The following is a 27,675-nucleotide window of genomic DNA, read 5'->3' on the forward strand; positions in this document are numbered from 1 at the left end:
GCTTAATCTCAATAGCAGTAGTAGCCACCGGCATCCGGATCGGAGTTGGGGGGTCATCAGCTTCGTGGCTGGAGAGGTCACACAGTCTAGGATCGTCAGCCATGTCGTCTCTGGTGCTTTCGTCAGAAATTGAGTCGGATTCCTCTTACAATTTGTGTCTGCCTCCGATTCAGGGTCTGTTTGGGCAAACAGAGCCTTGTCAGCAGTGGTCGTACTGGGTTCCACCTTGATGAACTGTTCCGTGTGGGCAAATAGGTCGGCTTAGAAGATCTGCTCATAAACAAAAGAAAATTAAAAGGAAAAATAGATCAAAGGGAAAAGAATTAGATTAACACCGCTCCCCGGCAACGGCGCCAATATGGCGGACGTCGTATCCCACCAAATAATTCCTGCAAAATTATCAAGAACTAATTAGTATAATGACAAGCAAGGTCGATCCCACATAGAGCAGGTAAAATCATTTAATTCCCTAAAATCTATATTTTTGGTGTAGCCACCACGCCTTAATTTTGAGAAAATATTAATTAACTAAGAAAATAATTTAAATCAATTAAATAACTCTTGAATTAAATCAATAAAAAAGTAACTCGGTTCAAATAAATCCACACTAATTCAAAGCTCTGATCATCGACGCAAAGATTAATTAATCTCTATCAACCAACTAGTTATAGGATACCGTGATGCGCACTGACATACCCCAATTCCTACTTACTGTGTCGATAGATGGTTGGATACGCCAGTCCTGCCTATTTCCCTTATTAAAATATAACCTAGCTCGATACGCCAGTCATAGATTTAATATTCTAATAGCATTAAGAGGAAGGAACCCAGTTTAGACCAATTATCCTAGATACGCTAGTAATAATTAATCTACCAATTTATTTCCACTACGAACACGGTAGCTTTATCACTAATCAGCCCTATTTCAACAATTATGGATTGGAGGTGCCAATTGACTGTAATCCAATTAAACCTAAGTTGGCCAAACTTAAATAAAATCAGAATTATCTTTAAACCCTAGGAATAAATCTAAATCAATAGGAACCAATTTTAAAACCAATTAGGTCTCACAGATTAATAAATTAGTGTTTCATTATTCTCGCCGAATTAAAGAATTAGCTACTCATAATTAAACTAAGAACAATCAAATAAATAAAATCAAACATGAAAACAATCGAATAAATTGAATTGAAATAACAAAGTCACCACTTGAGAATTAAAAGAATCCAAAAAACACGTCTGCCTTCTTGTCTTGTGACTAGCCACCAATTCCAAGATTCAAGAAAAGCAAAATATCAAACTAACTTTTTAGAATTAAAAAACGTCTACTGCCTTGATTCTCCAACTAAAAACTAATAATTCTCCTTAATCAATCTAATGTCTTTGAATGTCTGGTCAAAAGTTGCGGCTTCTCCCTTAAGAATAAACAAACCTAACTTATATATACTAAACCTAGCGGCTGCCCTAACTAAACAAACTAAGGTAATTAAAACCTTAAAGTGCCCTCCATTAGCTCCAATAAATGGGCTTAATCGGCCAACACTACAAAGGCCCAAAAAATAATTAAACACAAGAGTTTTAGGCTAAAATTAAATCTAAAATAATTAACTCCAAGCCCAATCTCTAATCTCCTCCAAAATTCATGCAAATCTTTATCAAAAATCTCGACTTTCACCATCTCTTTGCATCCACGAGCTTCCACTCTCCATCCATCTAATTCCTACGCCAAATGCCAACAACTTGGGTAATATCAAGGAAAAATCAACGGAAAATGACACGAAAATAGATAACTAAATCACACGCATCAAAGGACAAGTACACTCAACGAGAAATCAACTTGAAGATTCTTCGAGCACTGCCGCGAGGAGAATGGCAGATCTACTCAGTCGCTCATCAGAATAAGCCTGGATTCAGTCAGCTCCCGACAAACAAGCTCTTCTCTGATCTCTTGGCAAATGAGTTCGACATACAGAGAAATCTTGGAATCAAGAAGGCTGGAGGATCAGACGAAGATGGTCCATCAACCTCAAGAGGAGCAGCACTGAATGCTTCAGCGAGAGAAAGCAAGAAGCAAACGAAGGAACCAGCGGAACTCAAGCCCGAGGACTTCTTCAGTCCATATGCTTTGTTGACTGAAAGATTCAACAAAACGGAGTCCAAATTCCGCAAGTACAGAAGGTTCCACAAGCAGCACTACAAAGAAAAAGAAAGAGAAAGCAACTCCAGACACTCCACTAATCGAAACGGAGAAAGAAAGTCAGCCGCCTACGACATCAAAGATATGGAATGTTTTTGATGCAAAAAGAAAGGGCACTTTCGAAATGAATGCCCTGAACTGACGCAGTCTGAGCGCAGAGAGTTGAAAGCCAAGAAAGATCGCAAGTATGCGAAGAAGAAAGCGATGGTTGCTGACGATGTTGAATCTTCCGAAGGTTTGCCTTCTATTGTGTTCCTGAAGAAGCAAGAATGTGAAGCATGTCAAAGAGGAAAGCAGAGAAGGACGTCATTCAAGTCAAAGTCAGGACACTCATCTGAAAGGATTCTTCAACTACTTCACATGGATCTGTTTGGCCCTATCTCTCCAAGAAGCTACAACGGTAGGAAGTATACCTTAGTTGTTGTGGATGATTATTCACGATATACTTGGGTTATCTTTCTCTACACCAAGAGAGAGACTATGCTGGAATTGCCAAAGCTGCTGAGAAGACTAAGCATTGAAAAGGAAGTCAACATCATCAGCATCAGATCAGATCGTGGGACTGAATTCCTCAATATTGTTATTCGTGAGTATTGTGAGAAACAAGGAATCAGTCATCAAACTTCTGTAGCAAGGACTCCTCAACAAAACGGAGTTGCAGAAAGAAGAAACAGGTCTTTGAAGGAAAGCAGCAAGGACGATGCTAGCCGAATCAAAACTCCCCTTGAAGTTTTGGGCCGAAGCAGTCAACAACGCATGCTACACGCAAAATCGCTCTTTCCTCACTCAAAGACATGGGAAAACTCCATACGAGCTATGGAAGAATAGGAAGCCTTCAATCTCTTATTTTCATGCTTTCGGTTCTAGGTGTTTCATCCACAACAATGATAAGAAGAGGTTAAACACATTTGATAGCAAGGCTGATCCAGGAATCTTTCTTGGATACTCTGGAACAGAACGATCCAGCAAAGCCTATCGAGTGTTTAACTCTCAAACTCTTTATGTTGAACAAACACCACATGTTGTTTTTGATGAGTCTATTGATGATCTCAGGAAACAGGAAATTGAAAGAAGTGTTGTGAACACTGAAGTTTCCGGGACTGAAATCAATAACACCGAGCCTTCTACTGTCTTGGTGTGGGGACCAGGAAAAGATGAAGATACTGAAAAGCTTCAGTATCAGAAGATCAGCCAAAGGTCTGAAGCTCAGACTGGAGCCAATGCAGATGGCATCAGTCAAGGGGGAACTCAAGTTGCCGAAGAACGAGTTGAACATGCCGAAGCAGCTCCAGCTCAACTCTTCCCTGCTCCAAAAGATGCTCAACACTTCAGAACCATTCTGACTGAAGAACCCCCACCATCACCATCAGATGGTGTCAAGACTCGAAGATCAATGTGCAACCTCGTCTTTGATATCAACCAGAACTGCATCAATGAAGATAAGAATTTCAGCTGTTTCTTATCATCTACAGAGCCCAAGGATGTTGAAGAAGCTCTGAAGTCCACTCAATGGGTCATCGCAATGCAAGAAGAACTCAATGAATTCAATCGGAATTCAGTTTGGGAACTTGTGGATCGACCAGACGATGCAAAGGTGATTGGTTTGAAATGGATTTTCAAAAACAAGAAAGACGAAGAAGAAAATATTGTGAGAAATAAAGCAAGGCTTGTAGCAAAACGTTACAGTCAAGAAGAAGGAATCGACTACGATGAGACGTTTGCCCCAGTTGCCAGATTAGAAGCAGTCAGACTCTTCTTAGCCTTCGCAGCTTACAAAGGATTCAAGGTACACCAAATGGATGTGAAGTGTGCATTTCTCAATGGAGTGCTCACCGATGAAGTCTACGTGGAACAACCTCCAGGCTTTGAGGTTGCAGGACCAGAAAAGGTGTAGAAGCTGAAGAAAGCGCTCTATGGCTTGAAGCAAGCTCTAAGAGCATGGTATGATACTCTCTCTGAGTATCTTGTTGAACAAGGTTTCAAGAAAGGATCTGTGGACAGAACGTTGTTCACTCTCAAAGAATGAGATGATCTCTTACTTGTTCAGATTTATGTCGATGACATAATTTTTTGATCCAAATCCGAACGCATGTGCGAGAAGTTCGCTGATATCATGACCAACAAGTTTCAGATGTCCATGATGGGAGAAATGAATTTCTTTCTAGGATTGCAAGTCAAGCATACCAGCGAAGAAATACTGATCAATCAGTCCAAGTACGCCAAGAAACTGATTGCCAAGTTCGGTATTCAGCACATGAAATCAGTCAAGATCCCAATGAATACAAACTGGAAAGTTGATCCAGGATCAGAAGGGAAATCTGTATCTTCAACCAAGTACAGAGAAATCATTGGATCATTGCTGTATTTGACTGCGAGCAGACCAGATATCGCATATGCAGTCGGGGTTTGTGCAAGATATCAGTCAGATCCAAAAGAAGCTCATATGGATGCAGCAAAGCGTATTTTGCGATGTCTCAAAGGCACACCTAACTTAGGATTGTGGTACCCAGCTGACGATGACTTCAAGCTCACCGGATATTCAGACTCAGATTTTGCTGGATGCAAAATTGATCGCAAATCAACTTCAGGAACTTGTCAATTCCTAGGCAACAAGCTCATCTCTTGGTTTTCAAAGAAGCAGACTTCAGTCGCCACCTCCACAACTGAAGCTGAATATGTTGCTGCGGGAAGCTGCTGTTCACAACTCCTTTGGTTAGTCCAACAGTTGAAGGACTATGGGATAGAAGAAAAGGAAGTCCCAATCTATTGCGACAGCTCCAGTGCTATTGCAATCTCCCAGAATCCAATTCATCACACCAGAGTCAAGCATATTGCCATTCGACATCACTTCATTCGTGATCACGTCGAAAAGAAGGACATCTCTGTTGAATGGATTTCAACTGCTGTTCAGAGAGCGGACTTGCTAACCAAGGCGCTTCCAGAAGAAAGGTTCAACGATCTGTATGGAAGGATCGGCTTATCAACCCAGAAGAGTGATGCTATGTTTGAAGATTTCCTCAAACAGTCATGCTGACTGGTGGTCAACCAACTGCTGTTCTACGACCGTTGACGTGGAAAGCAATGAAGACAAGTCCTCATCTGAAGAAAACTTATCCTGATAAGTCAACCAGGATCAAGTGGTATCGACTGACTACAATGATCAGTCGATCAGTAAGTATTTCTCAGCTTGCTATTTAAAATCAGTTATTTCAGTTAAGTGTCTTTTTGCTTGAGTTCAAAATCTTACTCTGACTGATCAGTTTCTTTCAAAACCTTTAACTGATTGTTGGAAAATGAAATATCCGAGAAAGACAAGTACTTTTTAAAGGGAAAATTCGTATCTGATTTAACTTGTCCTGATCTTTTCTAAAAATCTTTCCAACCTTTTCCCTCTGTGATCAAATTTCTTGAGAATTTCATTGACATAACATAATGCAATGATATTTCTCACATTTTGAAGCTTCCGTCCTCTGCAGTGACGGCGGACGTGAATTTTTACTTCAAAAACATTTTAGGCACAGTTTTCGAAAAACTTTTTCATCTTCCTCATGGTAAAATTTGTGTATTTATACCTTGATGTCTTCACTTATTTTCTGCATCAACTAACAACTCTCCACAGTCTTCACTGTGAGAAAAATTTTCGATCTTTCCAAAGTTGCCGAAAAATTTTGTTCCGACAAAAGGAGAATTCAATGACTGCAAAGTCATGGAGTGGGAGAATGACGCTCACATACTTGGTCTTCACCGGACCCTTCCACTGGATCTCAACGTCTCTCCGACGTCAAAGCTTGCTCTGTTCTCACTTGTATCCAGCGATGCGAGTGTCTTCCATCCTCATGCCCGGCCCATATTGTTTGAAATACCTGTCTCACGAAGACGGATTTCAGCTGGTTCTCAGGAAAGCTTCTCACCTTTTTGTGAAGCTTCCATATGGCGCAACAACAATGAGCAGGAGCTCGTTGTCAGTCGGCGCAACATCAACAGTGCTAGTCCTCACGACTACCACTGATTCGATTTTTCTTTTCCACACACTTCTCTCTACTCCCCTCTCTCTTCTCAAGAAACCTCTCCTCAGCCCTATTCGATTTGCATGATAGCAGCTCTCTTCTCTTCCCATTCTGGAGAGCCATGCAAATCCACCCCTGCCCCTTTCTCCGTCTCCTCCATTCCCTTCCCTTCTTCTCCATGTTTCACTTTCTTTTTCTAAACCTCCGCGTTCTCCACCTCCATCATACCCTAGGCATCTTTCTCTGGACCATCCTACGATTCTATTTTCTCGCACGGTCTTAGCTTCATCCTTCAGTCAATTCTACCTTTTTGATGTTGCCAAAAAGGGGGAAAAGTCAAAAGACTGAAGCCGATTAAGAAAAATGATCATCACGATGATCGTGAAAAAGATTAGCCAGGGAGACCTCAAGTCAACGAAAAACAAGTGTGAATGGAACAAGCTTAGGAACATGAAGACTGAAGACAGAAGATGAAGATCAAGAAGTTCAAGGCGCGGCCATGCAGACTGCTGGAGTCCATGGGTTTCCCATGTGTTTTTGTTTTTCTTTTTTACTCCAATGTAAGTCTTGCTCTATACCTCGACTGATGTCTCATCAGTCTTACTTTTAATGAAAATAACTTCTTTTGATCTCAACCTGAATTGTCCAGGCTCTGATTAATATTTTTCTGTTTTCTCCTCGTTCTGTGTTAGAACTGTTGTGTTCTTGACTCTAAGTACAAGTTATAAGGTTCTATTGTTAAGGGGGAATAATATTCACCCTGTTTTAGGACTTGTGCTCTGAGTTCAGTCTTTTGTTTGTCTAGAACTATTGTGTGGTTTTGGCATCATCAAAAATAAGGAAATTGTTGGAAACTTTATGGAATATCCTAATCCTTGTTTTGATGATACCAAAATCCATAGGACTTAATTGTAATAGACTAAAACTGTTTGAACTCAAGTGTTAGAGTCTGTTTCTAGTTTAGTTTGCGGTTCTGAAGACTGAAGACTGAAGACTGAAGGACGAAGGACTGAAGACTGAAGTTATCAACTGAAGTCTCAGTTGAAGAATCAGTTCGGAACTAATTACTTAATGCGTGCCGCGTGGATTCAGCGGACTGATACTAAAGTCAAGTATCAGTTAAACATTCTTCCTCGCACTGAACCTCCAACGTTCAAAGGAAACCACGTACTCAAAAAGTACAGCCGCATTAAATGCAGAGATCTCAGGATCATCCTTCTCTGCGGAGGTCATTCCTATTTGGTGACTACTTTATCAGAGACGTCACATCTCCTGCTCTTCAACATAGCCGTTCTCACCAAATAAGGAATCCTCGAAGATTGAAGCCTCAGCCCAAATTCGAAAAGCTCTCCAATGGAAGAAATCTTGAAAGATGTTCTCCTGCCAACGGATCTATTCAAGACCTCTCCTATAAATAAGCGCTCGAGGATCACTTCAATCTTCACCGATTCAACAACATAAGCTGAAACTCTGCCAAAATAGTTTCTCAGCCAAAAGCTTAACTTCTCCAAAGCTTGAATCGAAGAAGAGAATTCCAAAGCCAAAAATCAGTCACTGCTGATTACACACATTCTCTTAGACCTTAGGCAAACCTCTGTTTACCCAGAAGCCTAGGTCAAACTAGCTCCAAAGAACTTGTTCTTTGAAGTTTAGTTGGCAGGATTTCAAACCTCCCTTCGAGATACTGAATCGAGTGTTTGAGTGAATAGGAGTTCAGGAAGGTACTCTAGCTCCGTGAGATCCTAGTGCAAGGTCGTGCTAGGAGTGAGAAATCCAACGCGAGTGAAGTGTTGGTACTGAAGAGTGTAATCTTCAATGGTACGGTTGTGTGCACCCGGCAAGCACACGGTTCGGTTTGCAGTGCACCAGTTAAGCACTTGCGGAGTAGATTGTTGGTCTAATCAACCGATCGTGGATGTAGGAAGTATTTTCCGAACCACGTAAAAGTCTCTGTGTTATTTACAGCTTTCAGTTTTACATTCTTACTTGTGTTCTTACTTTTGATAAACTGAATTCTGATTAACTGCAAAGAGAAACCTAAGACTAACAACGTGCTCAACCGAGGCTATTACGAAACAAAGTTATTTCTGATCCGTATGTTATCAGTTTGACTGATCTATCCTCTGATAGTCAGGAAGACTTGTAACATCTCTGTCTTAGCAAACTCGACTGAAGCCTTAACGTGCATCAGTTAAGTTCCAGTGACTTAACTGATAACTCCTTACTGAAGAGTATTTTAGTATCAGTCGTCAGCCCTGTTTGGTCAAAACTCCTTTCTGTCAACGGTGTCTTGTTTGCTTGTAAAGTTTCGTTTTGATCTCTATCTTGAGATCCCTCTGTTTTAGAGGAGAAAAATAGCCCATAGGTGTATTCCCCCCCCCCCATACACCTATTCGAGACCATCCGGACCTGACAATTATTATTATTATTATTATTATTATTATTATTATTATTACACGTCACAATAAATAAATAAATAAATCATTCCATACACAATTATAAATAAAAAAATATATTTGAAATTATATTTTTAATATATATAATTAATTATTCATCTACAAAGTTATATTAAAATTAATACAAAAAATTTATTTTAAAAAAGAGGTATATGATGAACCAATGTATTTTCCTTCACCTTTGTTACATTCTAAATTATTATAATTAAAAGACATATAAAACACAAAACATGATGCCTACTTATTTCTCTTTAAATACACAAAAATAAAAATAAATACATGAGTATATTTAAATTTAAAAAATATTTTTTAAAAAATTTTAAATTAACATAGCTTATTTATTCTATTTTTTTATTTTAAAAGTTCTAAAAAAATCTATGAAATCATAGCAAAAAAAGATATAATTATATCTATGAAATCTTGCTTAAACATGTTATGCACAAAAAAAAATAAGATAAAATCGAAAAACAAAAGAAAAGTAAAGAAAATAAAATAAAATCTAAATGAATAAAATAAATAAAGTATATAACGAAAATAAACTAGAATCTTTTTTTAAAATTTGTTACAACCAAAGAAAGGAAAAAACTCACTCACGCTCTAGCTCCTAGGGTGACTCGAACCCCCGACCTATTGGTTGGAGGGGAAGCGTCTTACCAACAGACTGCGCTTCATCGTCACGAAAATAAACTAGAATCAATCAAACGAAATAAGATCATTTAAGAAAAATAAGTAGAGAGATGAGAGAGAAAATAATGTAGTTTGAAACTTTAAATTTCAATATCTGTATTATCTTAAATATATTTTATACCTACTATATATCAAATTAAAGGTAATTTCGTGATCTTTAATTTGATATACATATTGAATATTTTATCAGTACTCAAATTGCATGATTTTCAAAAAGAGAGGAAATAAAGTAAAAAACAAAAAAAGAAAAAAAAAGTTTAGTTTGAAAAAACAAAAACTACTCTTCACGAATATGCAGTAGAAATAAGATGAAATGTAGTTAATAACTGAAATTTAAAAAATTATTGTAGATCTAAATTATGGCGGGAAAAAGTAGTCGTTGAACTCCTCTTTTATATTATATATATAGATATAGATTACATTCTCTCTCATACTTTATCACTTTTATACTTTATTACCTACACACTTAAAATATTAATCTACAACTCCTTAATTCTCGTGCTGAAATCAAACATGTCAAGATTCGTGGGACGGAGTGAGTATAAAATAATGACTTTTATAATAGAGAAAAATTAGAATGAAATAAACTATGAGATAGATGATATCATCAGGTATAATGATAATAAAATCTATATATATATGAAATAGGAGTTTCTAACGGTAAAATATTGCCGCCAAATTTTAAAATTTATCTCAATCAATTGAAATTAGCAGAATTTTCGTTAAATATGTTTGTGTTGAGTTTGTTGCGGTTATTTGTTGTACTAGAACAATAAACTAAAATTGCATCTTCATTTGGGAAACTAAAGTTATTAGACTATCAATTAAATATTGTCTAGCACTAGGACGTTATTTGTTTATTTGTTTTTTGTTTCTTTAAATACAATAGGAAATTTTATAATTGTTATTTTCATTTTAGGCCAACTAATAATATAATAAAGAAAATTCTTATATAATATTTTATATAATATAAAAGAAGAGTTTTTTTCCTCCAAATTTTCTCTTTCCTCTCATTTTTTTCTCTCCTAATTTTCTTTCTTCTTTTTTCTCTTTTCTATTTTAATTATTTTCAAAATTTTATTAATTTCAATTTATGAAAAAATATTTAATATGAATGTTAAATTAAAGATAACGAGAAAAATCCTTAGTTTGATTTAAAACTATAAATAATAAATTTAAAATGAATAAGTTATGATCATTCAAAGTATCAAATTGTTGTTGTATTTTTCCTTTTGTATTATTCGTATTTTTCTTAATTTTTTTAATTAGTTTTTGACTGTTTTAAATATGAACTTTTAATAATAATACAATTTGAATTTTTAAGAGCCCAAAATTGTTATATTAAATTATAACTATTAATTTTGTTATATTGATGATTTAGTATTATTTGTTCAAAATGAGATTGACTTAAATTATTTGTTTTAAAATCTATAAATTAAATTATTGTTATTCGTATTTAGTCATTATAATACAATACTCATTAAATTTAATATTATACTAAGTAAGTTGATAATATTGTTATTATACATTATTTTAAATCAAATACTATTATATACTATAAATTAACATAATTTTTTATACCAATTAATTTAATCATAAATAATGACATTTTAACATTTTTTTATAATTTAAAATTTTAAAAATAAATAAATATATCGTGGCACGTGCATCGCACGGGAGCGCGTACTAGTAAGTTATGTAATGCAGTAAGTAATTTCTAAGAAAAACTTCAATTTTTGTAAATTTTCGGAAAGATAAAATTGTTTCTGATTGCAGTTAATTTATTGAACAGATTTGGGCGCAACGAAACTAGACTTTGGAAAAACACAAGTACTAATGACATTTTGGTGTGACATTTTTGGTGAACACAGCTTTTAGCAAAATTGGTGGTAATTTTTATAGTGGAAAAGAAATCCCCACTATTATATGAAATGTGTAGTTGAAATTGAGTTTAGATTGATTTTTTGTAAATAAAAAATATTACTCCCTCGTCTCAACGAAAATGGTGCGCTTCTTTTGGCATGAGATTTAAGAATAATAAGATTATAGTGTAAAAGTGTATAAAGGTGTGTGGGGCCACATTGTTTGTAGTGTAAAATTATTACCAAAAAAAGAAATACACCACTTTCGTTGGGACGGCTCAAAAAAAAATACGCACCGCTTTCGTTGGGACGGAGGGAGTGTAAAAATAAAAGTTAAAGGAAAAAAAAAACCAGAGCCATGTTTTAAAAAAATGTGTGACACTTTCGATACTTACTTTTCGTAGGTGGAGGGAATACAATTTTTCAGAAACACCTTTCGGGTGCGTTCTCTTTGGTTGTAAATTTATCATGGAAAAAGGAAGGATAAACAAAATTTAACCCTTTAAATCATTCCTTTCTTTTTCCACATTTCCTACTTGACCCTTACTCATTTCTCATTTACAGTACAAAGGAGGGATAATATTATCACACCATATTTGGAGGGATAATATTATCCCTCATTTGTAGTGTAAATGAGGAATGAGTAAGGGTCAAGTAGGAAATGTGAGAAAAAAAAAAAGGAATGATTTAAAGGGTTAAATTTTGTTTATCCCTTATTTTCTCATGATAAATTTTCAACCAAAGAAAAGAACGCACCCTTAAAGAAAAAAAAACACGCACACGCGCTCAAACAGGATGGTAAATTTAAAAGGAAATGGGAGAGGATGGTAAATTAAAATTTAGTTTAACTAAAACACGATAAACGAAGATTAAATAGAAGTGGATTTCCCTGCGACGTGAACGCTAATCAGAAACAAATGTATTGTGTATTTCAGTTTTGTTCAAATAACCAAAAACTGGGCCTAAAAAACGACAAATAGAGACGAGATAAACCTTGGGTTGTCTATCTTCACTTTCATGGCTCTTGAGTCTTGATAGATGAGCATCAATATCTTCCTTCGCCAACGACAAAAATCTCATTCCATCAGCCCAGTATTTTCGATTTCCAGGAAAAAGCATCCGAGTTCTGCACTTCTTTCTGCACATTTTGAATGTAACTGTCCAGATTGAACGCCTGCTCGTCGATGTTGTCAACAGGTATCAAATCGTCAGCCAACTTCACTGCTGCAGTTTGAGTCAGCTGAAACTTCTCAGCAGTGCGTTGCAGTTTCCTTGCATTGTCTTCCTCCCCGAGTATCACAAGGCAAATCAACAATGATTTAAGCTCACATTTTGCTCCTTCGGCCAGGGACATCCCCTTCAAATGCTCAACTAAAGCCGTCTCCTCATCAGGGCTGGACGGAAAAGATGGAGTATCAACATCCGAAACAGAAAGTCTAAAAGGGATTGGATTGTGAGTACAAAACCAAGATGAGCAACTATAGTTGCAATGACACTGTACCTTCCAGCTCTAATCTTTCCCCTGTTCCGTTGACGACCTCTTCCCTTGGTGGACGTGCTGTAGGAGGTGGAAGTGCTCGAACCTCTTCTAGATCTGCACACATAAAGGAGCAACACTAGGCATGTCATACTTATGTCACATTGGTGGTCTTGGCCACTCAGCAACTACATATATATATATTCCGCACAAAGATAGGTGTTTGTGGATTTAGTTTTCTGGCTTTTCATGTTTCTGATTTGAATTTGCACAAACCAATCAAAACAAGACGAGTTTCTGTTACTCATACAATGATATGGCTCCCTACAAAGTGTTTCAAATTTTATAATACTCGAATCCTTAAGAAAAGAGAGTAGAAAATCATGTTAGGATGCATATGAATGAAATGATCTAGATAAACATATTCTGAAATCCCTAAGGTTGCCTGGATGGGTCTAGTCATAATACATATCAAAACTGATCTAGAAAATTCCATCAAAATTTCCATTTGGACAACCATGGTACAGATCTCAATTATTGTCCAAAATATGATCATGAACATATCAATCAGATGCTAGAATATCAACAAATGATGCACCTACTTAGATGTCTACAAAGATTTTCACTCATTTTACTTAAAATCAAGCAAAAATAAATGTTTATGTAGAATTTCCTAACAAAAATACCAGGTTCAGTGAAGAAATGCATGAACTAGAAAACAATCTAGTACTGGTCGCATAATATTCAGAATCAATTATAGAAAGCTATTATTTGGTGTTACTGATATCATATCAGAAACAAGTAAATGGGAGAATATAGATATAGCAATAAAGCAATGCAAAATATGTTAACAAACAACTCAAGTAAACTTACCCAGTGGTGTATGCACTCATTCCACTAAAATTACTGCTAGCTTGTGAAGCAGTGTCATCATCAAGATAGCCCCCAGATCTCTCCTCAGATTTAATCGTTGCAGCAAGTAATAATCTTCTCTGGCGAACTGCTAGGTAACGGGTCAAGTACTTGCCAACTTTCTCCACCCCTTCATTGTATTCTCCGATCAGCACGCTTGCGCACTCCAGAGAGGCATCCTTCACTACTTTAATTAGATCGTCTCTTCTGTGCAAGAAAGCAATCCTCAGAGCCTCTTCCCAACTCCTTGCATCCACCAAGAGGCCAACACCATTATAAACATCACAGCAATAGTCCAAGAGTATTTTTGCAGCATCCCTGGGTTTGCCAAGTGCTTGAAGTTCCTCACTTAGCTCACTTGCCAACTGCAAAAGATCATCCTCTCCAAGCTTCATAAGGCCAGCCACAGTCAGAACTCCTGTCCAATTGCCCCCAGCACGATACGCCTTCAATGCCTTTTCCAGACAGGAGCAACACAAATATGTGGTAGCAGCATCCTCAAAGCATTTTGTGGCATTAAGATGATCTCCCCATGCTTCAAGCACCTGCTGTCTCTTGTCAGGATCCACAATCAAGCTGAAGTCCCATTGGATAAAGCTCCGGGACTTTACTCATTAGTTTCATGGAATCTTCATAATAAGCGTCCCCAGCAGAAACAATGTGCCTCAAAGCACTTTCATACCTTTGTAATTTAAGGTCAATGTTGTATTGCATCAAAAGTTGAGGCATGCGTTCCAATTCTTGTAGAAGAGGCAAAAATTCTTTTGGATCCTTTTGTGAATTTAACGCAACAATAGCTGCAAGATTCAAATCATAAAGGCCCAAAGCAGCTTCAAAAACTGCCTCAGACTCAGAAAGCCATAACAAGTGCTTCAAGGATTCCTCCGATGAGGGATAAGACAGTCGCTTTGGATCTGTAGCTGCCGAAAGCTCCAGTTGTCGGATAACTTTTATTCTCCTCAAAGCATCCTCCAGAGCTGGGGGAGTAATTCTAGCCAAAGTGGTCAGAATGCAAAGCTCTCTTGCTGGAGTTTCCTCAATTTGATCCTCAAGGGCATTCCTTATGGCCATTAAAACAGACGACACTTTATTATCACCATTTGTACTCTTTGGTTGACCATATCTAAAACCTTTATCCCCCTTAATGCACGGTAAGGATGTATAATTTTTATAAAGTGTCTCCATAACATCTTCACCTTTGATGGCACAAACAAACTCAGTAACATAATTCAGGTTGCCAACCTGTAGAACAAAGTCTGCAGCTAACCCAATAAATTCTTGCCAGCCACAATGATCAACAATGATATTAAAATCAATCCTGTGCCTTCTTACCATGTGCAAGGCATCTCTAAACCGCCTATTAGCCAACGCATTGATGATTGAAACAAGAACTAATTTCCTGGGATACACACATTCAAGATTTCCTCGAGGAGTTTGTAAGATCACAGCAGACTCATCACCATGGAGAACACCCACAATTTGGGATCCTTTTTCCCATATGTTAATGAAAATGCTTTCATCTTGTCCTTTTCCATTTTTTGCTACAACAGGAAGGAAATTCTCGTAATTCTTTTCCAGTTCCCCACGCACAATATCACCAACATCAACAACAAATAGTAAATCTTGTTTAGTGGAAATCACCACATGTGTTATCATCCCATCACCTGAATTTGAGTAAAATGAAAAGCTACTGCAGTTGTTGCACAATATTTTTCCTTCAAGATGCAGTCTTCCATTATCATCAAGTCCTAAAAGCAATGGTTTCTCTCGCGTATAGCCTCCAACTGGGGCAACATCAATCCATGGACAGGATGACAGGAAATCCATCTCATCGCGTCTCTGAAGGCTGACCCCTCTGTTCAGACCCAACTTTGACGAATACTCAAATGTTTTTCCACCTTCAAACTGAACAAATGCAGAGCATCTAACAAGAGGATTAGACACTATACCAACAACAACCCCTTCAAGATAGATATGATGCAGAGTTTCTGCTTGCCATCCTGAGCATGTCACAGAACCAGGAATGCGATCTTCTGAGCACCTTATCTCGATTCCCTGCAGGTAATATCCTGGACGAACATCCCCATCTAGGAAGTTTTTCTTACTAAAATTACTGTGATCGGAATCTAAGCAAGAAACACCAAGAAGCGCATGGGAATCTAACCAAACAAGATGTAGCAAAGGCTCAAAGTTTATACCAGAATATGTAGCCTCAACTCTGAATGTCTGGCCTTCCAGCTCATCCCATTCATCAAGCAAAGGAAGCTCCACAATGCACAAGCTTCCATCTGATAGAGATGCAGCCAGACGATTTTGCGAAGTTCTTGAACAGAAAGTTACATCCCTAACGGCACAGGGAAATTCTAAGTCAAAAAAGTACATAGGAGGTGGCATCAAGCACAAAGAAAATGGAGTCACCAGAACTTTTGAACCATCAATGACAAATGCTACTGAGTTTCCCAACACAGCTGTAACCCAGACAAACTTGCAAGTTATGATTCTGCCATCAAGAGTCCAACAAAGCAACTTTAGTGGGTTTGTCATGTCCCACATAAACTTTATTCCATCTTCCTTGGAAAATCTGATCTCTTGCTTCATATACCAGCGGTTATTACTAAAGTGCCATATCTTTAGGGTATCAACTGAATCACCTCTGACAATAGCCGCAAGAAGATCTGAATTGCAATTAAACTTAAGAAATTCTACGGTCACATCTATTTCATCATTGATACTGAATGAGTTCCTCTCTAGACCATTTTTTTCATACAGAACTATAGATGGACATTTCTTTTCTTCCTTGTGATTGTATACGGTGGCAATTTTAGCTCCAATCTGATTCCAGTCAATAACAGACCCCATGAATGGCTTTGGATCTGAGACGGAGTGGAGTACCCCAGAATCACGGTCCCAGACTTTGAGTTTCTTGAGCAAAGACAAGGAATCATGGGCCTTGCTCAGAGAAGCAAAAAACTTCCCGTCACCTCTCCATGAAATCGAGGCCTCATGCAAACAATCAATGGAAAATGATGATCCATCTGCTAACAGTCGAATGAGTAAGGTTACTATACGGAAAAACAGATTCTCGGTTCAGCATTGTTAGCATTGAAGTTATCCTTCTTTCAAAATCCATTTATTTTTCAGAAAGGAAGAATTTTCTACATGGACCCAGTTTCAAGTACTGCAGAAACTCATGTAAAGCACAATATGTCAACAATTATAAGATAGAAAAGAAGGCACAGCATCAACCCCTTGGGGTTGGCAAATGGTTGAGACACCCATCTCAATTTTGAGTGTCGTTTCCCTCTCCTGTGTGGATAGCGGGTTATAGCACAGGAGCAGAGTTGACCCAATGTGCATCCATGAGTAGCAGCTGTGGGTGTTTTCTTTATCGCCCAAAAAGGGAAGGGACCAAACATCATAAACAAAGTAAAAAAATCATTGCATCTGCACACTGTTTAGGTGCAAGCAAGAAAGCTTTAGGACTATCACTAACATAACATTGTCAAAAATAGTTTTTCTTAACACAATTGAGACCGACTGAATAAGCCTCTCTATGTTGATAAGGAAATATTTTCAACCAATGGAATAAAAGCGATATCCAGAAACTACTTTTAAGATACAAAACAATTATCTGGTTCCATCTTGTTTCTATACAATATCTTAGTTAACCAAAAAGACATCATCTTTACCACTTGAAACTTACACATTTATTTCATATGCATGAATTCTCTAAATCTCCTAGACCAAATTCCAGCCAGAATTTTTGGTAGCCTATATCTATATAAACAATTATACCTTAGATATAAGAATTTGGTATTTATATCCAAAAGTTTTTCCTTCAAGAACAATGTACAACAAAATTCAAACAGTAAGTCCTCAGTAAAATGAATAGCAATGCATTAAAAGATTGATTAAGATCAATTTGAAATGAAAATATGGAAAAAAAGTCCTTACGTACGTCAACACCTTCGGGCAAATCATCAAGAGGCATCTCGTATAATAGATCCCAATCAAGATTCATAACTAGGATCTGCCCGAAACCAGTGAGTATAGCAAGTAAATCTCCATCTGGACTGGGTGAAATGCACGCAACTCCACCTTCCACCTGGCCTACAATTTCAGTTGCATCATCATCAACTGAATACAGTAAGAGATGTCCTCTTGAGGTTCCAATTATCAAAGCTTCCTTTTCCATGAGATAATCCAAACAAGTGATAAAGTCTCCAGTTTCCAAATCCAGCTGAGTGGAAGCAGCCAACGAGCTCTTATTCCATGCTCCTTCAGTCTGAACAGTTTCAAAAATTTGGTGTCAACACATTGATCAAAAGCTACACTCGCCCCACACCAGAGCAAGAGCACATATATAAGCACCCTATGAAAAATGGGCATTAGGCAGCTTAGCCGTAAAACTCATCATGTATGAATATTGACAAAGATTCAGTAAGAGAAATATGCAGCCGTAGGAACTCCAACCTGAGTGTCCTATGAATCGCTTCACGCACATAAATCCCAGTGATATTAAAAAAAAAAAAAAAAAAAATTGGCAAGATATCCCCATCCATTGAATAAATACGCGCCATACTCAGTCATCTTTAAAGCCTTATATAACATGGAAGAGTGTGATACAAGACTTTCGCAAAGTGATCTCAAATGTGATGGAAGCAATCAATTACAGCATGCCATTAAAGGAGCGAAAACATGGGCAAACAAAATATAAGCAGAAAGTAGGAGAATGGGGAAAAAGAGAATAAGTTAGGGTTCTTACCTGATGTGAAGTAATAAGTTGAGTGGTGTAGATGAAGTTGGAGGTGGAAGCGAAGAAGAGGCGGCTGCGCTCGATGTCGACGGCGGACAGCCGTAGGGATTCCTCCCCCTTCTCCTTCCGTAACTGCACCTCCGACCGAACCTCGCATGAAAACTTGAGGTTTTTCATGTTGACAGCGGCGGCGGCGGCGGCGGAAAGGAGGAGCAACGGTGCCGGAAACAGGGGTGAGTGTGAGTGACGCGGGAGTCTAATTGAAATTAGGGTTGTTTGCAACTGCTCTAAATAAAATCACTTACAACTTTGCTCCGCAATCCGTCTCAAAAAAAAAACTGCTCCCCAATTTTTTTTCACAAAAACTTGCCCGGGCGTACCCGACCCGAATCCTGACTCTGATCCGATTCAATTGAATTATTCTACCCAAATGTCAAATATTAGTGTCACTAGTATGTGCCCGCTCGTGCGATGCACGACCATCATCGAAATTGAACGATAATTTAAATAAATAAATAAAAATGTTAAACATAATATATATATATATATATAAGTAAATATAAACATAAATGATCTCAATAAAAAATAAATTATTCACAATATAATCTCAATAAAAATATCAATCTGAAAACATTCGAATTTTCAATTATTGAAATAGCAATTAATTGATTTAATTGATAATGTGTATAAATTTATAAATAAATAAATTATGAAATATCAAAAGCAAGTATAGATGATAATGAGTATCATTATGGATCATATAATATTCTAAGATGTACAAAACTATTTATTTACATATAGTATAACTGTAGTTTAATATAGTTTTCGAATGCATATTTATGAGGTCATTTTGTTTATGCTCAAATTTTAAAATAAAGTTACATGTATACATTTTTTTTTTCAATTGGAAAGTGAAAAAATAAAGGGTTTAACATGAGATATGTGTCGTTCATTTTCCAAAATAAAATGTATACAATTTCAGTAAATTTAAATAAATGTGCTACTAAAAAATTAAACTCTTCAATTTACTTTTATTTTTTATTTTTAAAGAAAATCGATAATGGTTCTCTAATTACTAATTTTCCAATGAGTAATTTTGAAGCTTAAAAATTCGATTTTTAAGATATACTATATATTAGTTATTTATCTACAAATTTATATTAATATAAAGTTGACCTTTAAAAAAATATTTTTAAGCTAAAGATTTCTAAAATGAACAAATATAAGTTTCATCATTGTAATTGCATTAAACTGATATAATAAAAATATAAATAGTAAAATATAAAACATACTGATCTATAGTAAAAACATAAAAAATAAAATAAAAAAATATGGAAAAAGGAATGAAAGAACCGTGAATTTTAAAAAATGAGAAATGAGAGAGAAGATGATAGAGGAGAGAAGAGAGAGGAGAGAGAAAAAAATAATTTGGTGACTTTAAACTATAATAACTTATTGGTTTTAAATTTATTTTTTATAATTTTTACATCAAATTAAAGATATCGTCATTATCTTTAATTTAACATCCATATTGAATATTTTTTTATAAATTAAAGTTGATGAATTTAAAAGAAAATCAAATTGAATAAATATATTTGAATAGTGTTTTCTAAGTAATTAATATATTTTGTTGAATTAGTGTGAACGTGTGAAATGAGTTAGTGGTGTTAATAATTTTTTTTAACCTTCATATTAAAAGTATTATCAAAATTGCCATTCAAATCAATTTCAAATTGATTTGAAATCAATTTCTAATTGAAAACTGCTCTTTTAATATAGTATAGATTTACATGTAGTGTTAGTATCATTTCAATATAATGTTAGTATCATTTTTAAAATAATGTCATTTGTAAAATAAAATAGTACTAGTGTTATTTTCGAAATAGTGTCATTTATAAAACAAAATAGCGTTGGTGTCATTCCAAAATCGTGTTAGTGTTAGTGTCATTTCGTATTAATGTTAGTGTCATTTCAAGAAAAAATGGGTCAAGATAATCCAATTGGGTCAGGATCCGGGTCGAGTACAACCCGAGTGTACAGTACACCCGGGTGTACAGGAGATCACCTCATTTTTTTTATTTATTTTTTCAAAATAGTAAAATACTTAAAAGATATTCTATTAAATACTTCCTCCATCCTTATAAAATGTATACATTTGTAAATGACATGAATTTTAATAAAATTATTAAATTTGTTGTGAGTGAAGTTAGGATCCCACTTTATTGTGAGTGGAAACTTGCTAAAAATAAACTGAATACATTTTATAAGGACGAACAAAAATGACAAATTGAATGCTATATTTTATGAGAACGGAGGAAGTAGTAAATTTTAAAAATTCGCTTATAGGTTATTCTAAAAAATTAGTGTTTCGCACTCTCGTGCGATGCATGGAATGTACATCTTTGAATATTATTATTTATATTTGGGTTATTGGCACCTAAATACATGAACTTTAGACCCATTTTAATTTTTCTCACGAAGTTTGAAAATTATCAAAAAATACACAAACTTTGACTCATTTTATTTTTTCTCCCACAAACTTTGAAAATTTTCAAAACATACTCAAAATCTGGCTCATTTTTTTTTCCACGAAATATATTGTTATAAAAAATTATCTTAATAATTCTTTTATTTTAGTATTTTTTTCAGAACGACATCGTTTTATTTACGAAATATATTTTAGAATTAAAAAAAATCATGTCACTCATGCATAATTGGCATTTATCATTAATTGAATTAATTAAGCTAGCTAGTTAATTATAAAATTGTTTGGATCATTTTTTAATAATATATTTCGTGGGAAAAATAAAATGAGCCAAAATTCGTGTATATTTTTTTATAATTCTCAAAGTTCATGGGACAAAACAAAATGAGTTAAAGTTCATGTCTTTTTTGACAACTTTCAAAGTTTGTGGAAAAAATCAAAATGGGCCCAAAGTACGTGTATTTAGGCGCCAATAGTCATTTATATTATAATGTTAAAACTATCAAATACAATATTCTCGTTGTCCCATAACAAGTGTCTTACTTTCCTTTTTGAGTAGTCCCACAATAAGTGTCATTTTTCTAAAATAAGAAAGTGAGCTCCACGACTTTTTACATTTTTACCTTTTAATCATCTCCACTTAATTCTAGTGGTATTGTATAAAATTACTCACATTTCTCAAACTATCTACCAAATATTTCTAGTTTTAAAAAGAATTAATTGTAGTTTATGGCCCGAACTTTTGAGCCATTTGTAAATATAGCCCGAATTTGAAAAAATACAAAAAAAATAGTCTGAACTTTGAATTCATTTGTAAAAATGACCCGGACTTTAAAAATACAGAAAAATGGCATGAACTTTGTAGTCATTTGTAAAAATGGCCTTTACTTTAAAGTCATTTGTAAAAATGACATGAACTTTAAAAAATACAAAGAAATGACATGAACTTTGAAGTCATTTGTAAAAATAGCCAAACTTTAAAGTCATTTGTAAAAATAACACGAATTTAAAAAAAATACAAAAAAAATTTGAATTTTGAAAATTTGTAAAAATGGTCTGAACTTAAAAAAATACAAAAAATAATTTGAATTATAAAGATTTGTAAAAATGATCTGAATTTTAAAAAATCTAAAATGGCTCAATCTTTCATAAATACAAAATCTAAAATGACCTGAAAAGTATGTGAAAATTCTTTGTCTGTGCGTAATATGAAATTATGAATTTTATGTATTTGAAGTTTAAAAAATTCGTGTTGTCAATAATATTTTATGAGAGAAAAATTATTTGTACAAGATTAAAATTCTTATGATAAGAGAATTAATTATCATACTTTATTATAAATATTCCAAGTGAATTTATAATTTCACATCAATGTCGGACTTTCCACGTTGTCATAATTTGATTCTGAAAGTGTAAGCTCATGCCATTTTTATACATTTGATAAAAATTGAGTCACTTTTTGTATTAATATACTTCGTGCCATTTTTACAAATGACTTCAAAGTTCATGCCATTTTTTATATTTTTTAAAATTAATGTCATTTTTACAAATGACTTCAAAGTTCAGGCCATTTTTAAAAATGATTTCAAAGTTTAGGCTATTTTTTTGTATTTTTCAAAGTTCGGGCAATTTTTGCAAATAATTTCAAAGTTTAGGCTATTTTTTATAATTTTTAAAGTTCGGGTCATATTTACAAATGACTCCAAAGTTCAGACCATAAACTACAATTAGTGATAGCCCCTATAGCGTATAGCTCCTCATACTCACTGTGTGTGCAAATAGGCCCCCAAACTAAAAAAAACAACTCAAATACACCCCTCTGACCAAACGTCGTCTGTCACCGTTAGTCAACTTTTTTTAATTGTTATTTTAATGAAAAAGTGGGTTTGAGCAGACATGGATGCCAGTAAACAGTCGTCGTTGCCTTCTGCGTTCAAGTCGAAGAATCTTCTGAGCTCGCGTGCGCTGTCGGATTGGAAGGTTTCTGATCCAAACCCGGACCCGCTAATCGTGAAGACCCCCGGGAAGTCGGCGGACCAGCCACGGAGACTGCAGCGTGGCTTTGTCGAGTTCGGATGTCAGGAAAACGGCGATGAAGCTCCGAGAACGGGGACCCGATCCGCCTGCGAGAATCGACGCGGATTCGATTTCGGTTTCAGATCTGTTGTTTTCTCAAAGAAAATGTTGAAATTCATTGGTGATAGTTTCGCTTTTTTGTATAATAGTATTTCATTCTTGTGTTTAATGGAATATTTGATGCGGCAAAGACGACTCTTATTCTGATGCAGCGAGGGCAACCGGCAGAACTGGCACGAACAAGAGATGATGTAAGGCAACCCATCGTCGTTGCTTCGACAGGTTTTGAGAGGAAAGCCGAGAGAAACTTGAGAAGAGAGGCGAGAAGATTCTCTTGTGTGTGCGTGCGTGAGTCGAACTGGAGGTTGGAGGTGGTCGGTGGCGGCCATTGCCGGAGAGCGAGGGTGGTGAGTCGGGCAGGGGATTACGGCAACAATGATGTGGTTTCGTCGTTGTTTGTGTGTTGGGGGGTGCGCTTAACAGAGATAGAAGTAGAGGAAGAAGAGTGATACCGAGGAAGGGATCGAAGCATTAGAAAGGGTGGTGGTGGCGGCTTATCGCCGCCGGAGTTTCAGATGGAGGAAGGGGCGTCGCCCGATGTGGCGTTGTTGGCGTCCGTGAGTGTGGGGCCCACTTTTTCATTAAAATAATAATGAAAAAAGGTTGACTAACGGTGACAGACGGCGTTTGGTCAGAGGGGTGTATTTGAGCTATTTTTTTGAGTTCGGGGGCTTATTGCACACACAGTGAGTAAAGGGAGCTATACGCTATAAGGGCTACCACTAGAGGGGTGGATCTGCACCTTTTCCCATAAAACTATAACAAAAGTAGCCAATTTGACATGAAAGACAATTGTATCTTCCATGAACCATGGAGCTCACATAATATAACAACAATATATTAAAAAAAAAACTAAAAGTAGAATCTGATTTAACAAAAAACATGACCCCCTTCTACCACCCCCCGCCCCCCAAAAAAAATTCTACTCTCTCTCTCTCTCTCAAACCGAACCATCTCATTTTTTATATATGCACTGAAATCGTATCAGCATAGGTGTTATAAGGGAATCATTTAGGAACATTAATTGGAGTTATCATATTTGTAATATTAATATATAGGGCTGGACTTGCATGCGGGCGCCCTGATCCTATGCGGCCGGGTCGACCCGCGCCCCAACCCTGACCCGGATCTGCGCCCTGCCAGAGCCAGAGTTCAACCAGAGACAGCTCTGTCGAGAGCCCTGCCAGAGTGCAGCGCTACCAGAGACAGCTCTGCCAGAATGCAGCGCTACCAGCTCTGCCAGAGAGCAGTGCTGCCGAGGACAGCCTTGCCGGGAGCCCTGCCAGAGGGCAGCGCTGCCGAGGATAGCCCTGCCGAGAGCCAGCTTTGCCACCGAGTTGGGCTTCATATCAATGGTTACTTTTTCTTACAATAATAGTTGATTAAATAACTAAAAGTATAAATTCTCATTAATAAAAATAGTAATACTTATTGTGCTCAAATGTAATAATCTAGAAACGTTACATTTCATTGTAATAATAATTACTTTTTATTACAACAATAATTACTTGACAAAATAGTTAAAAATAAAAGTACAATCAAGTGAAAATAATATTACTTTTCTTCACATCAATAATTACTTTTATTTACAAAGATTATTACTTAAGCAACTAACTGAAAGTAAACATTCGTATGAATAAAAATAAACATTGTTGTGAAGAAGTGTAATATTTCAAACATAAACACTGAATGTATACTTTTATTTATCTAAGATATACATTTTCATGCTTAAATGTATACTTATGTGAACATAAGTATTAACCATCATTCAATATTTTTTAAACCTAAACACTGAATATTAAACCCTAAATAGGGAATACTAAACCCTAAACCTTGAATACTAAACCCTAGTCATATTCAATAATAAACCCTAGCCATTCAATAATAAATCCAAATGGCAATATTTACTTTTATTTTATCTAAGATATACATTTCCATGCTGAAATGTATACTTATGTGAATATAAGTATTAACCATTATTCAATATTTTGTAAACACTGAATACTAAACCCTAAATAGGGAATAGTAAACCCTAAACACTGAATACTAAACCCTAACCATTCAATATTAAACTCAAATGGCAATATTTAAAATGGACAAAGATTAACCACAGCATGTACTGAAATAAATCCCACACCTGTAACTTTGACCTTGAACTTGAACTTCAACTTGAATGCTAACTTGAGTAATTCAATTAAAATTCATATCCTAGTCGCGCTGCACCTAGTCAGATAAATTTAGATAATAAAATATAAGGGCCTAATTGAACTTTAGAGAATAATTTAAATTATAGGATCATGTAAAAATAATTGATCTAATGAATTTAAGTAGTAAAATATATTTTCCAAAATGTGGGTTGATATTTAAAATCTAATGCAATTGCAACCTATTTAGAAAGAAATCTGCAGCCCATAAATAAATTAAAAGCTTAGCCCAAACATTTTTAATAAATCTGAGCCCATTTAAAAACAACCATCCTAGGCCCAAACCCATACTTCCCTTCACCCTAATTTAAACTCACTTGCTCACAAAACTCACGCAGCTCCCATTTCCCTTCTCCCTCTTTTTCCTCTCTCCCGCGGTCTCCCTCTGCCGCCGCCACCGGACGGCAGCCAGTCGTCGGAGGCCGGCGGCTCTGCCTCATCTCTCCTTCCCTTCGACCTCTCTCCTCGCCGCGCCAAACCGCGGCCACGCCCCCTTCTCCGGCGGCCCCTTGCTGCCACCTATTCCTGCCCGGCGTCGCCCTCACCTCCCTTCTCTCTCCTGGCCGACAACAGCACCACCATCGCAGCCCCCTTCGTCGACAGCGGCGCTGCCTAGGCGCCTTCTCCATCTGTCCGATCGGACCAGCATAGCAGCGGCCAAGACCACCGCACCGCTGCCCCTTCTCTTTCTCCGTCGGCCGCCGTGGCGCGCAGCGCCGGCGGTACTACTACTCAACCGCCCCTCCCCCTGTTCTAATGCACAACCCCATTTCCAGTTCATTCTTCTATTTCTCCTTTTCTTTTTGTGAAAACAGTGAATATGCATTCTAATAAATTTAATACTGTGTATGCATGTTTGAATTTTGAAAAAAAATAAGAACTTTCGTGGGAGTTTGGTTTTGTGCAGAAATGAAAAATAGTAAATGAAATAACTTTGCAAAAGTTATTAAAATTACCAGCTTGGATTCTGTAGTGAGAGATGAAAATGGATTATATGGTGTTGGGAACCCTGTGGAATATCCTAATCTTTGTTTTGATGATACCAAAATTCGTAGGTCTTAATTGTAAGAGACTAGAACAGTTTTTGAACTCAAGTGTTAGAGTTCGTTTCTAGTTTAGTATGCGGTTCTGAAGACTGAAGACTGAAGAACGATGGACTGAAGACTGAAGATACCAACTGAAGTATCAGTTGAAGAATCAGTTTGGAACTGATTACTTAATGCGTGCCACAGACTGATACTAAAGTCATGTATCAGTTGATCATTCTTCCTCGGACTGATCTTCCAACGTTCAAAGGAAGCCACGTACTCACAAGAGTACAGCCGCATTAAATGCAGAGATCTCAGGATCTTATCTCTGCAGAGGTCATTCCTATTTAGTGGTTACTTTATCAGAGACATCACATCGCCTGTCCCTCAAGAGAGCCGTTTCCACCAGACAAGGAACCTCGAAGATTGAAGCCTCAGCCCAAATTCGAATTGCTCTCCAACGGAAGAAATCTTGAGGACGCTCTACGCCAACGGATCTATTCAAGAGTTCTCCTACAAATAGCGCTCGAGGATCAACTTCAATCTTCACTGATTCAACGACATAAGCTGAAGCTCTGCCGAAATTGCCACTCAGCCTAAAGCTTAAACCTCTCCAAAGCTTGAATCGAAGAAGAGAACTCGTTCTTTGCAGTATAGTTGGCACTCGTTCAAACCTCCTTTCCAAAAGAAAGATTTGAGTGTTTTGAGTGATTCAGAGGTCAGAAGGGTTTTCTGTCTCTGAGAGTCTTAGTGCGGGTTGTGCTAAGCAAGAGAAATCCGACGCGAGTGAAGCGTGGGTACTGAAGAAGGGTTTTCTTCAGTGGTACGGTTGTGTGCACCCGGCAAGCACACGGTTTGGTTTGCAGTGCACCTGTTAAGCACTTGCAGAGTGGATTGTTGGTCTGATCAACCGACCGTGGATGTAGGAAAGGGTTTTCCAAACCACGTAAAAGTCTCTGTGTTGTTTATCGCTTTCAGTTTTACATTCCTAATTGTGTTGTTTCAATTGATAAACTGAATACTGAATAACGACAAAGAGAAACCTAAGACCAACAACGTGCTCAACCGAGGCTATTGCGAAACTAAGTTTAATTTTCGCTGCGTATGATATCAGTCTGACTGATCTATCTTTTGATAGTTAGGAAGAGTGTTATCATCTCTGTTTTAGAAAACTCGACTGAAGCCCATAAGTGCATCAGTTAAGTTCCAGTAACTTAACTGATAACTCCTTACTGAAGAGCGTTCAGTATCAGTCGTCAACCCTATTTGGTCAAAACTGTTTTCAGTCAACAGGTGTCCTTGTTTGCGTGCAAAGTTTCGTTTAGATCTCTATCTTGAGATCCCTCTGATTGAGGATTTTGTGAAAATAGCCCATAGGTGTATTCCCCCCCATACACCTATTCGAGACCCCTCGGGACCTAACAATTGGTATCAGAGAAGGTTGTTCGCAAGAACACTCTGTATCTGA

General features: G+C 36.6%; 1 protein-coding gene across 1 annotated transcript; it reads right to left on the bottom strand.

The window, feature by feature from the left end:
- Nucleotides 1–12,074: 12,074 nt before the first annotated feature.
- Nucleotides 12,075–18,657, bottom strand: LOC130988954 (elongator complex protein 1). Its single transcript, XM_057912946.1, is given in 6 exon segments — nucleotides 12,075–12,603; nucleotides 12,711–12,803; nucleotides 13,560–14,176; nucleotides 14,178–16,636; nucleotides 17,553–17,883; nucleotides 18,364–18,657. Coding segments are annotated over 6 exon segments (3,978 nt in total). The 5' UTR covers nucleotides 18,532–18,657; the 3' UTR covers nucleotides 12,075–12,293.
- Nucleotides 18,658–27,675: the final 9,018 nt, after the last annotated feature.

This window comes from Salvia miltiorrhiza, chromosome 6 (genome assembly GCF_028751815.1).
Source record: "Salvia miltiorrhiza cultivar Shanhuang (shh) chromosome 6, IMPLAD_Smil_shh, whole genome shotgun sequence".
Classification (NCBI taxonomy): domain Eukaryota; kingdom Viridiplantae; phylum Streptophyta; class Magnoliopsida; order Lamiales; family Lamiaceae; genus Salvia; species Salvia miltiorrhiza.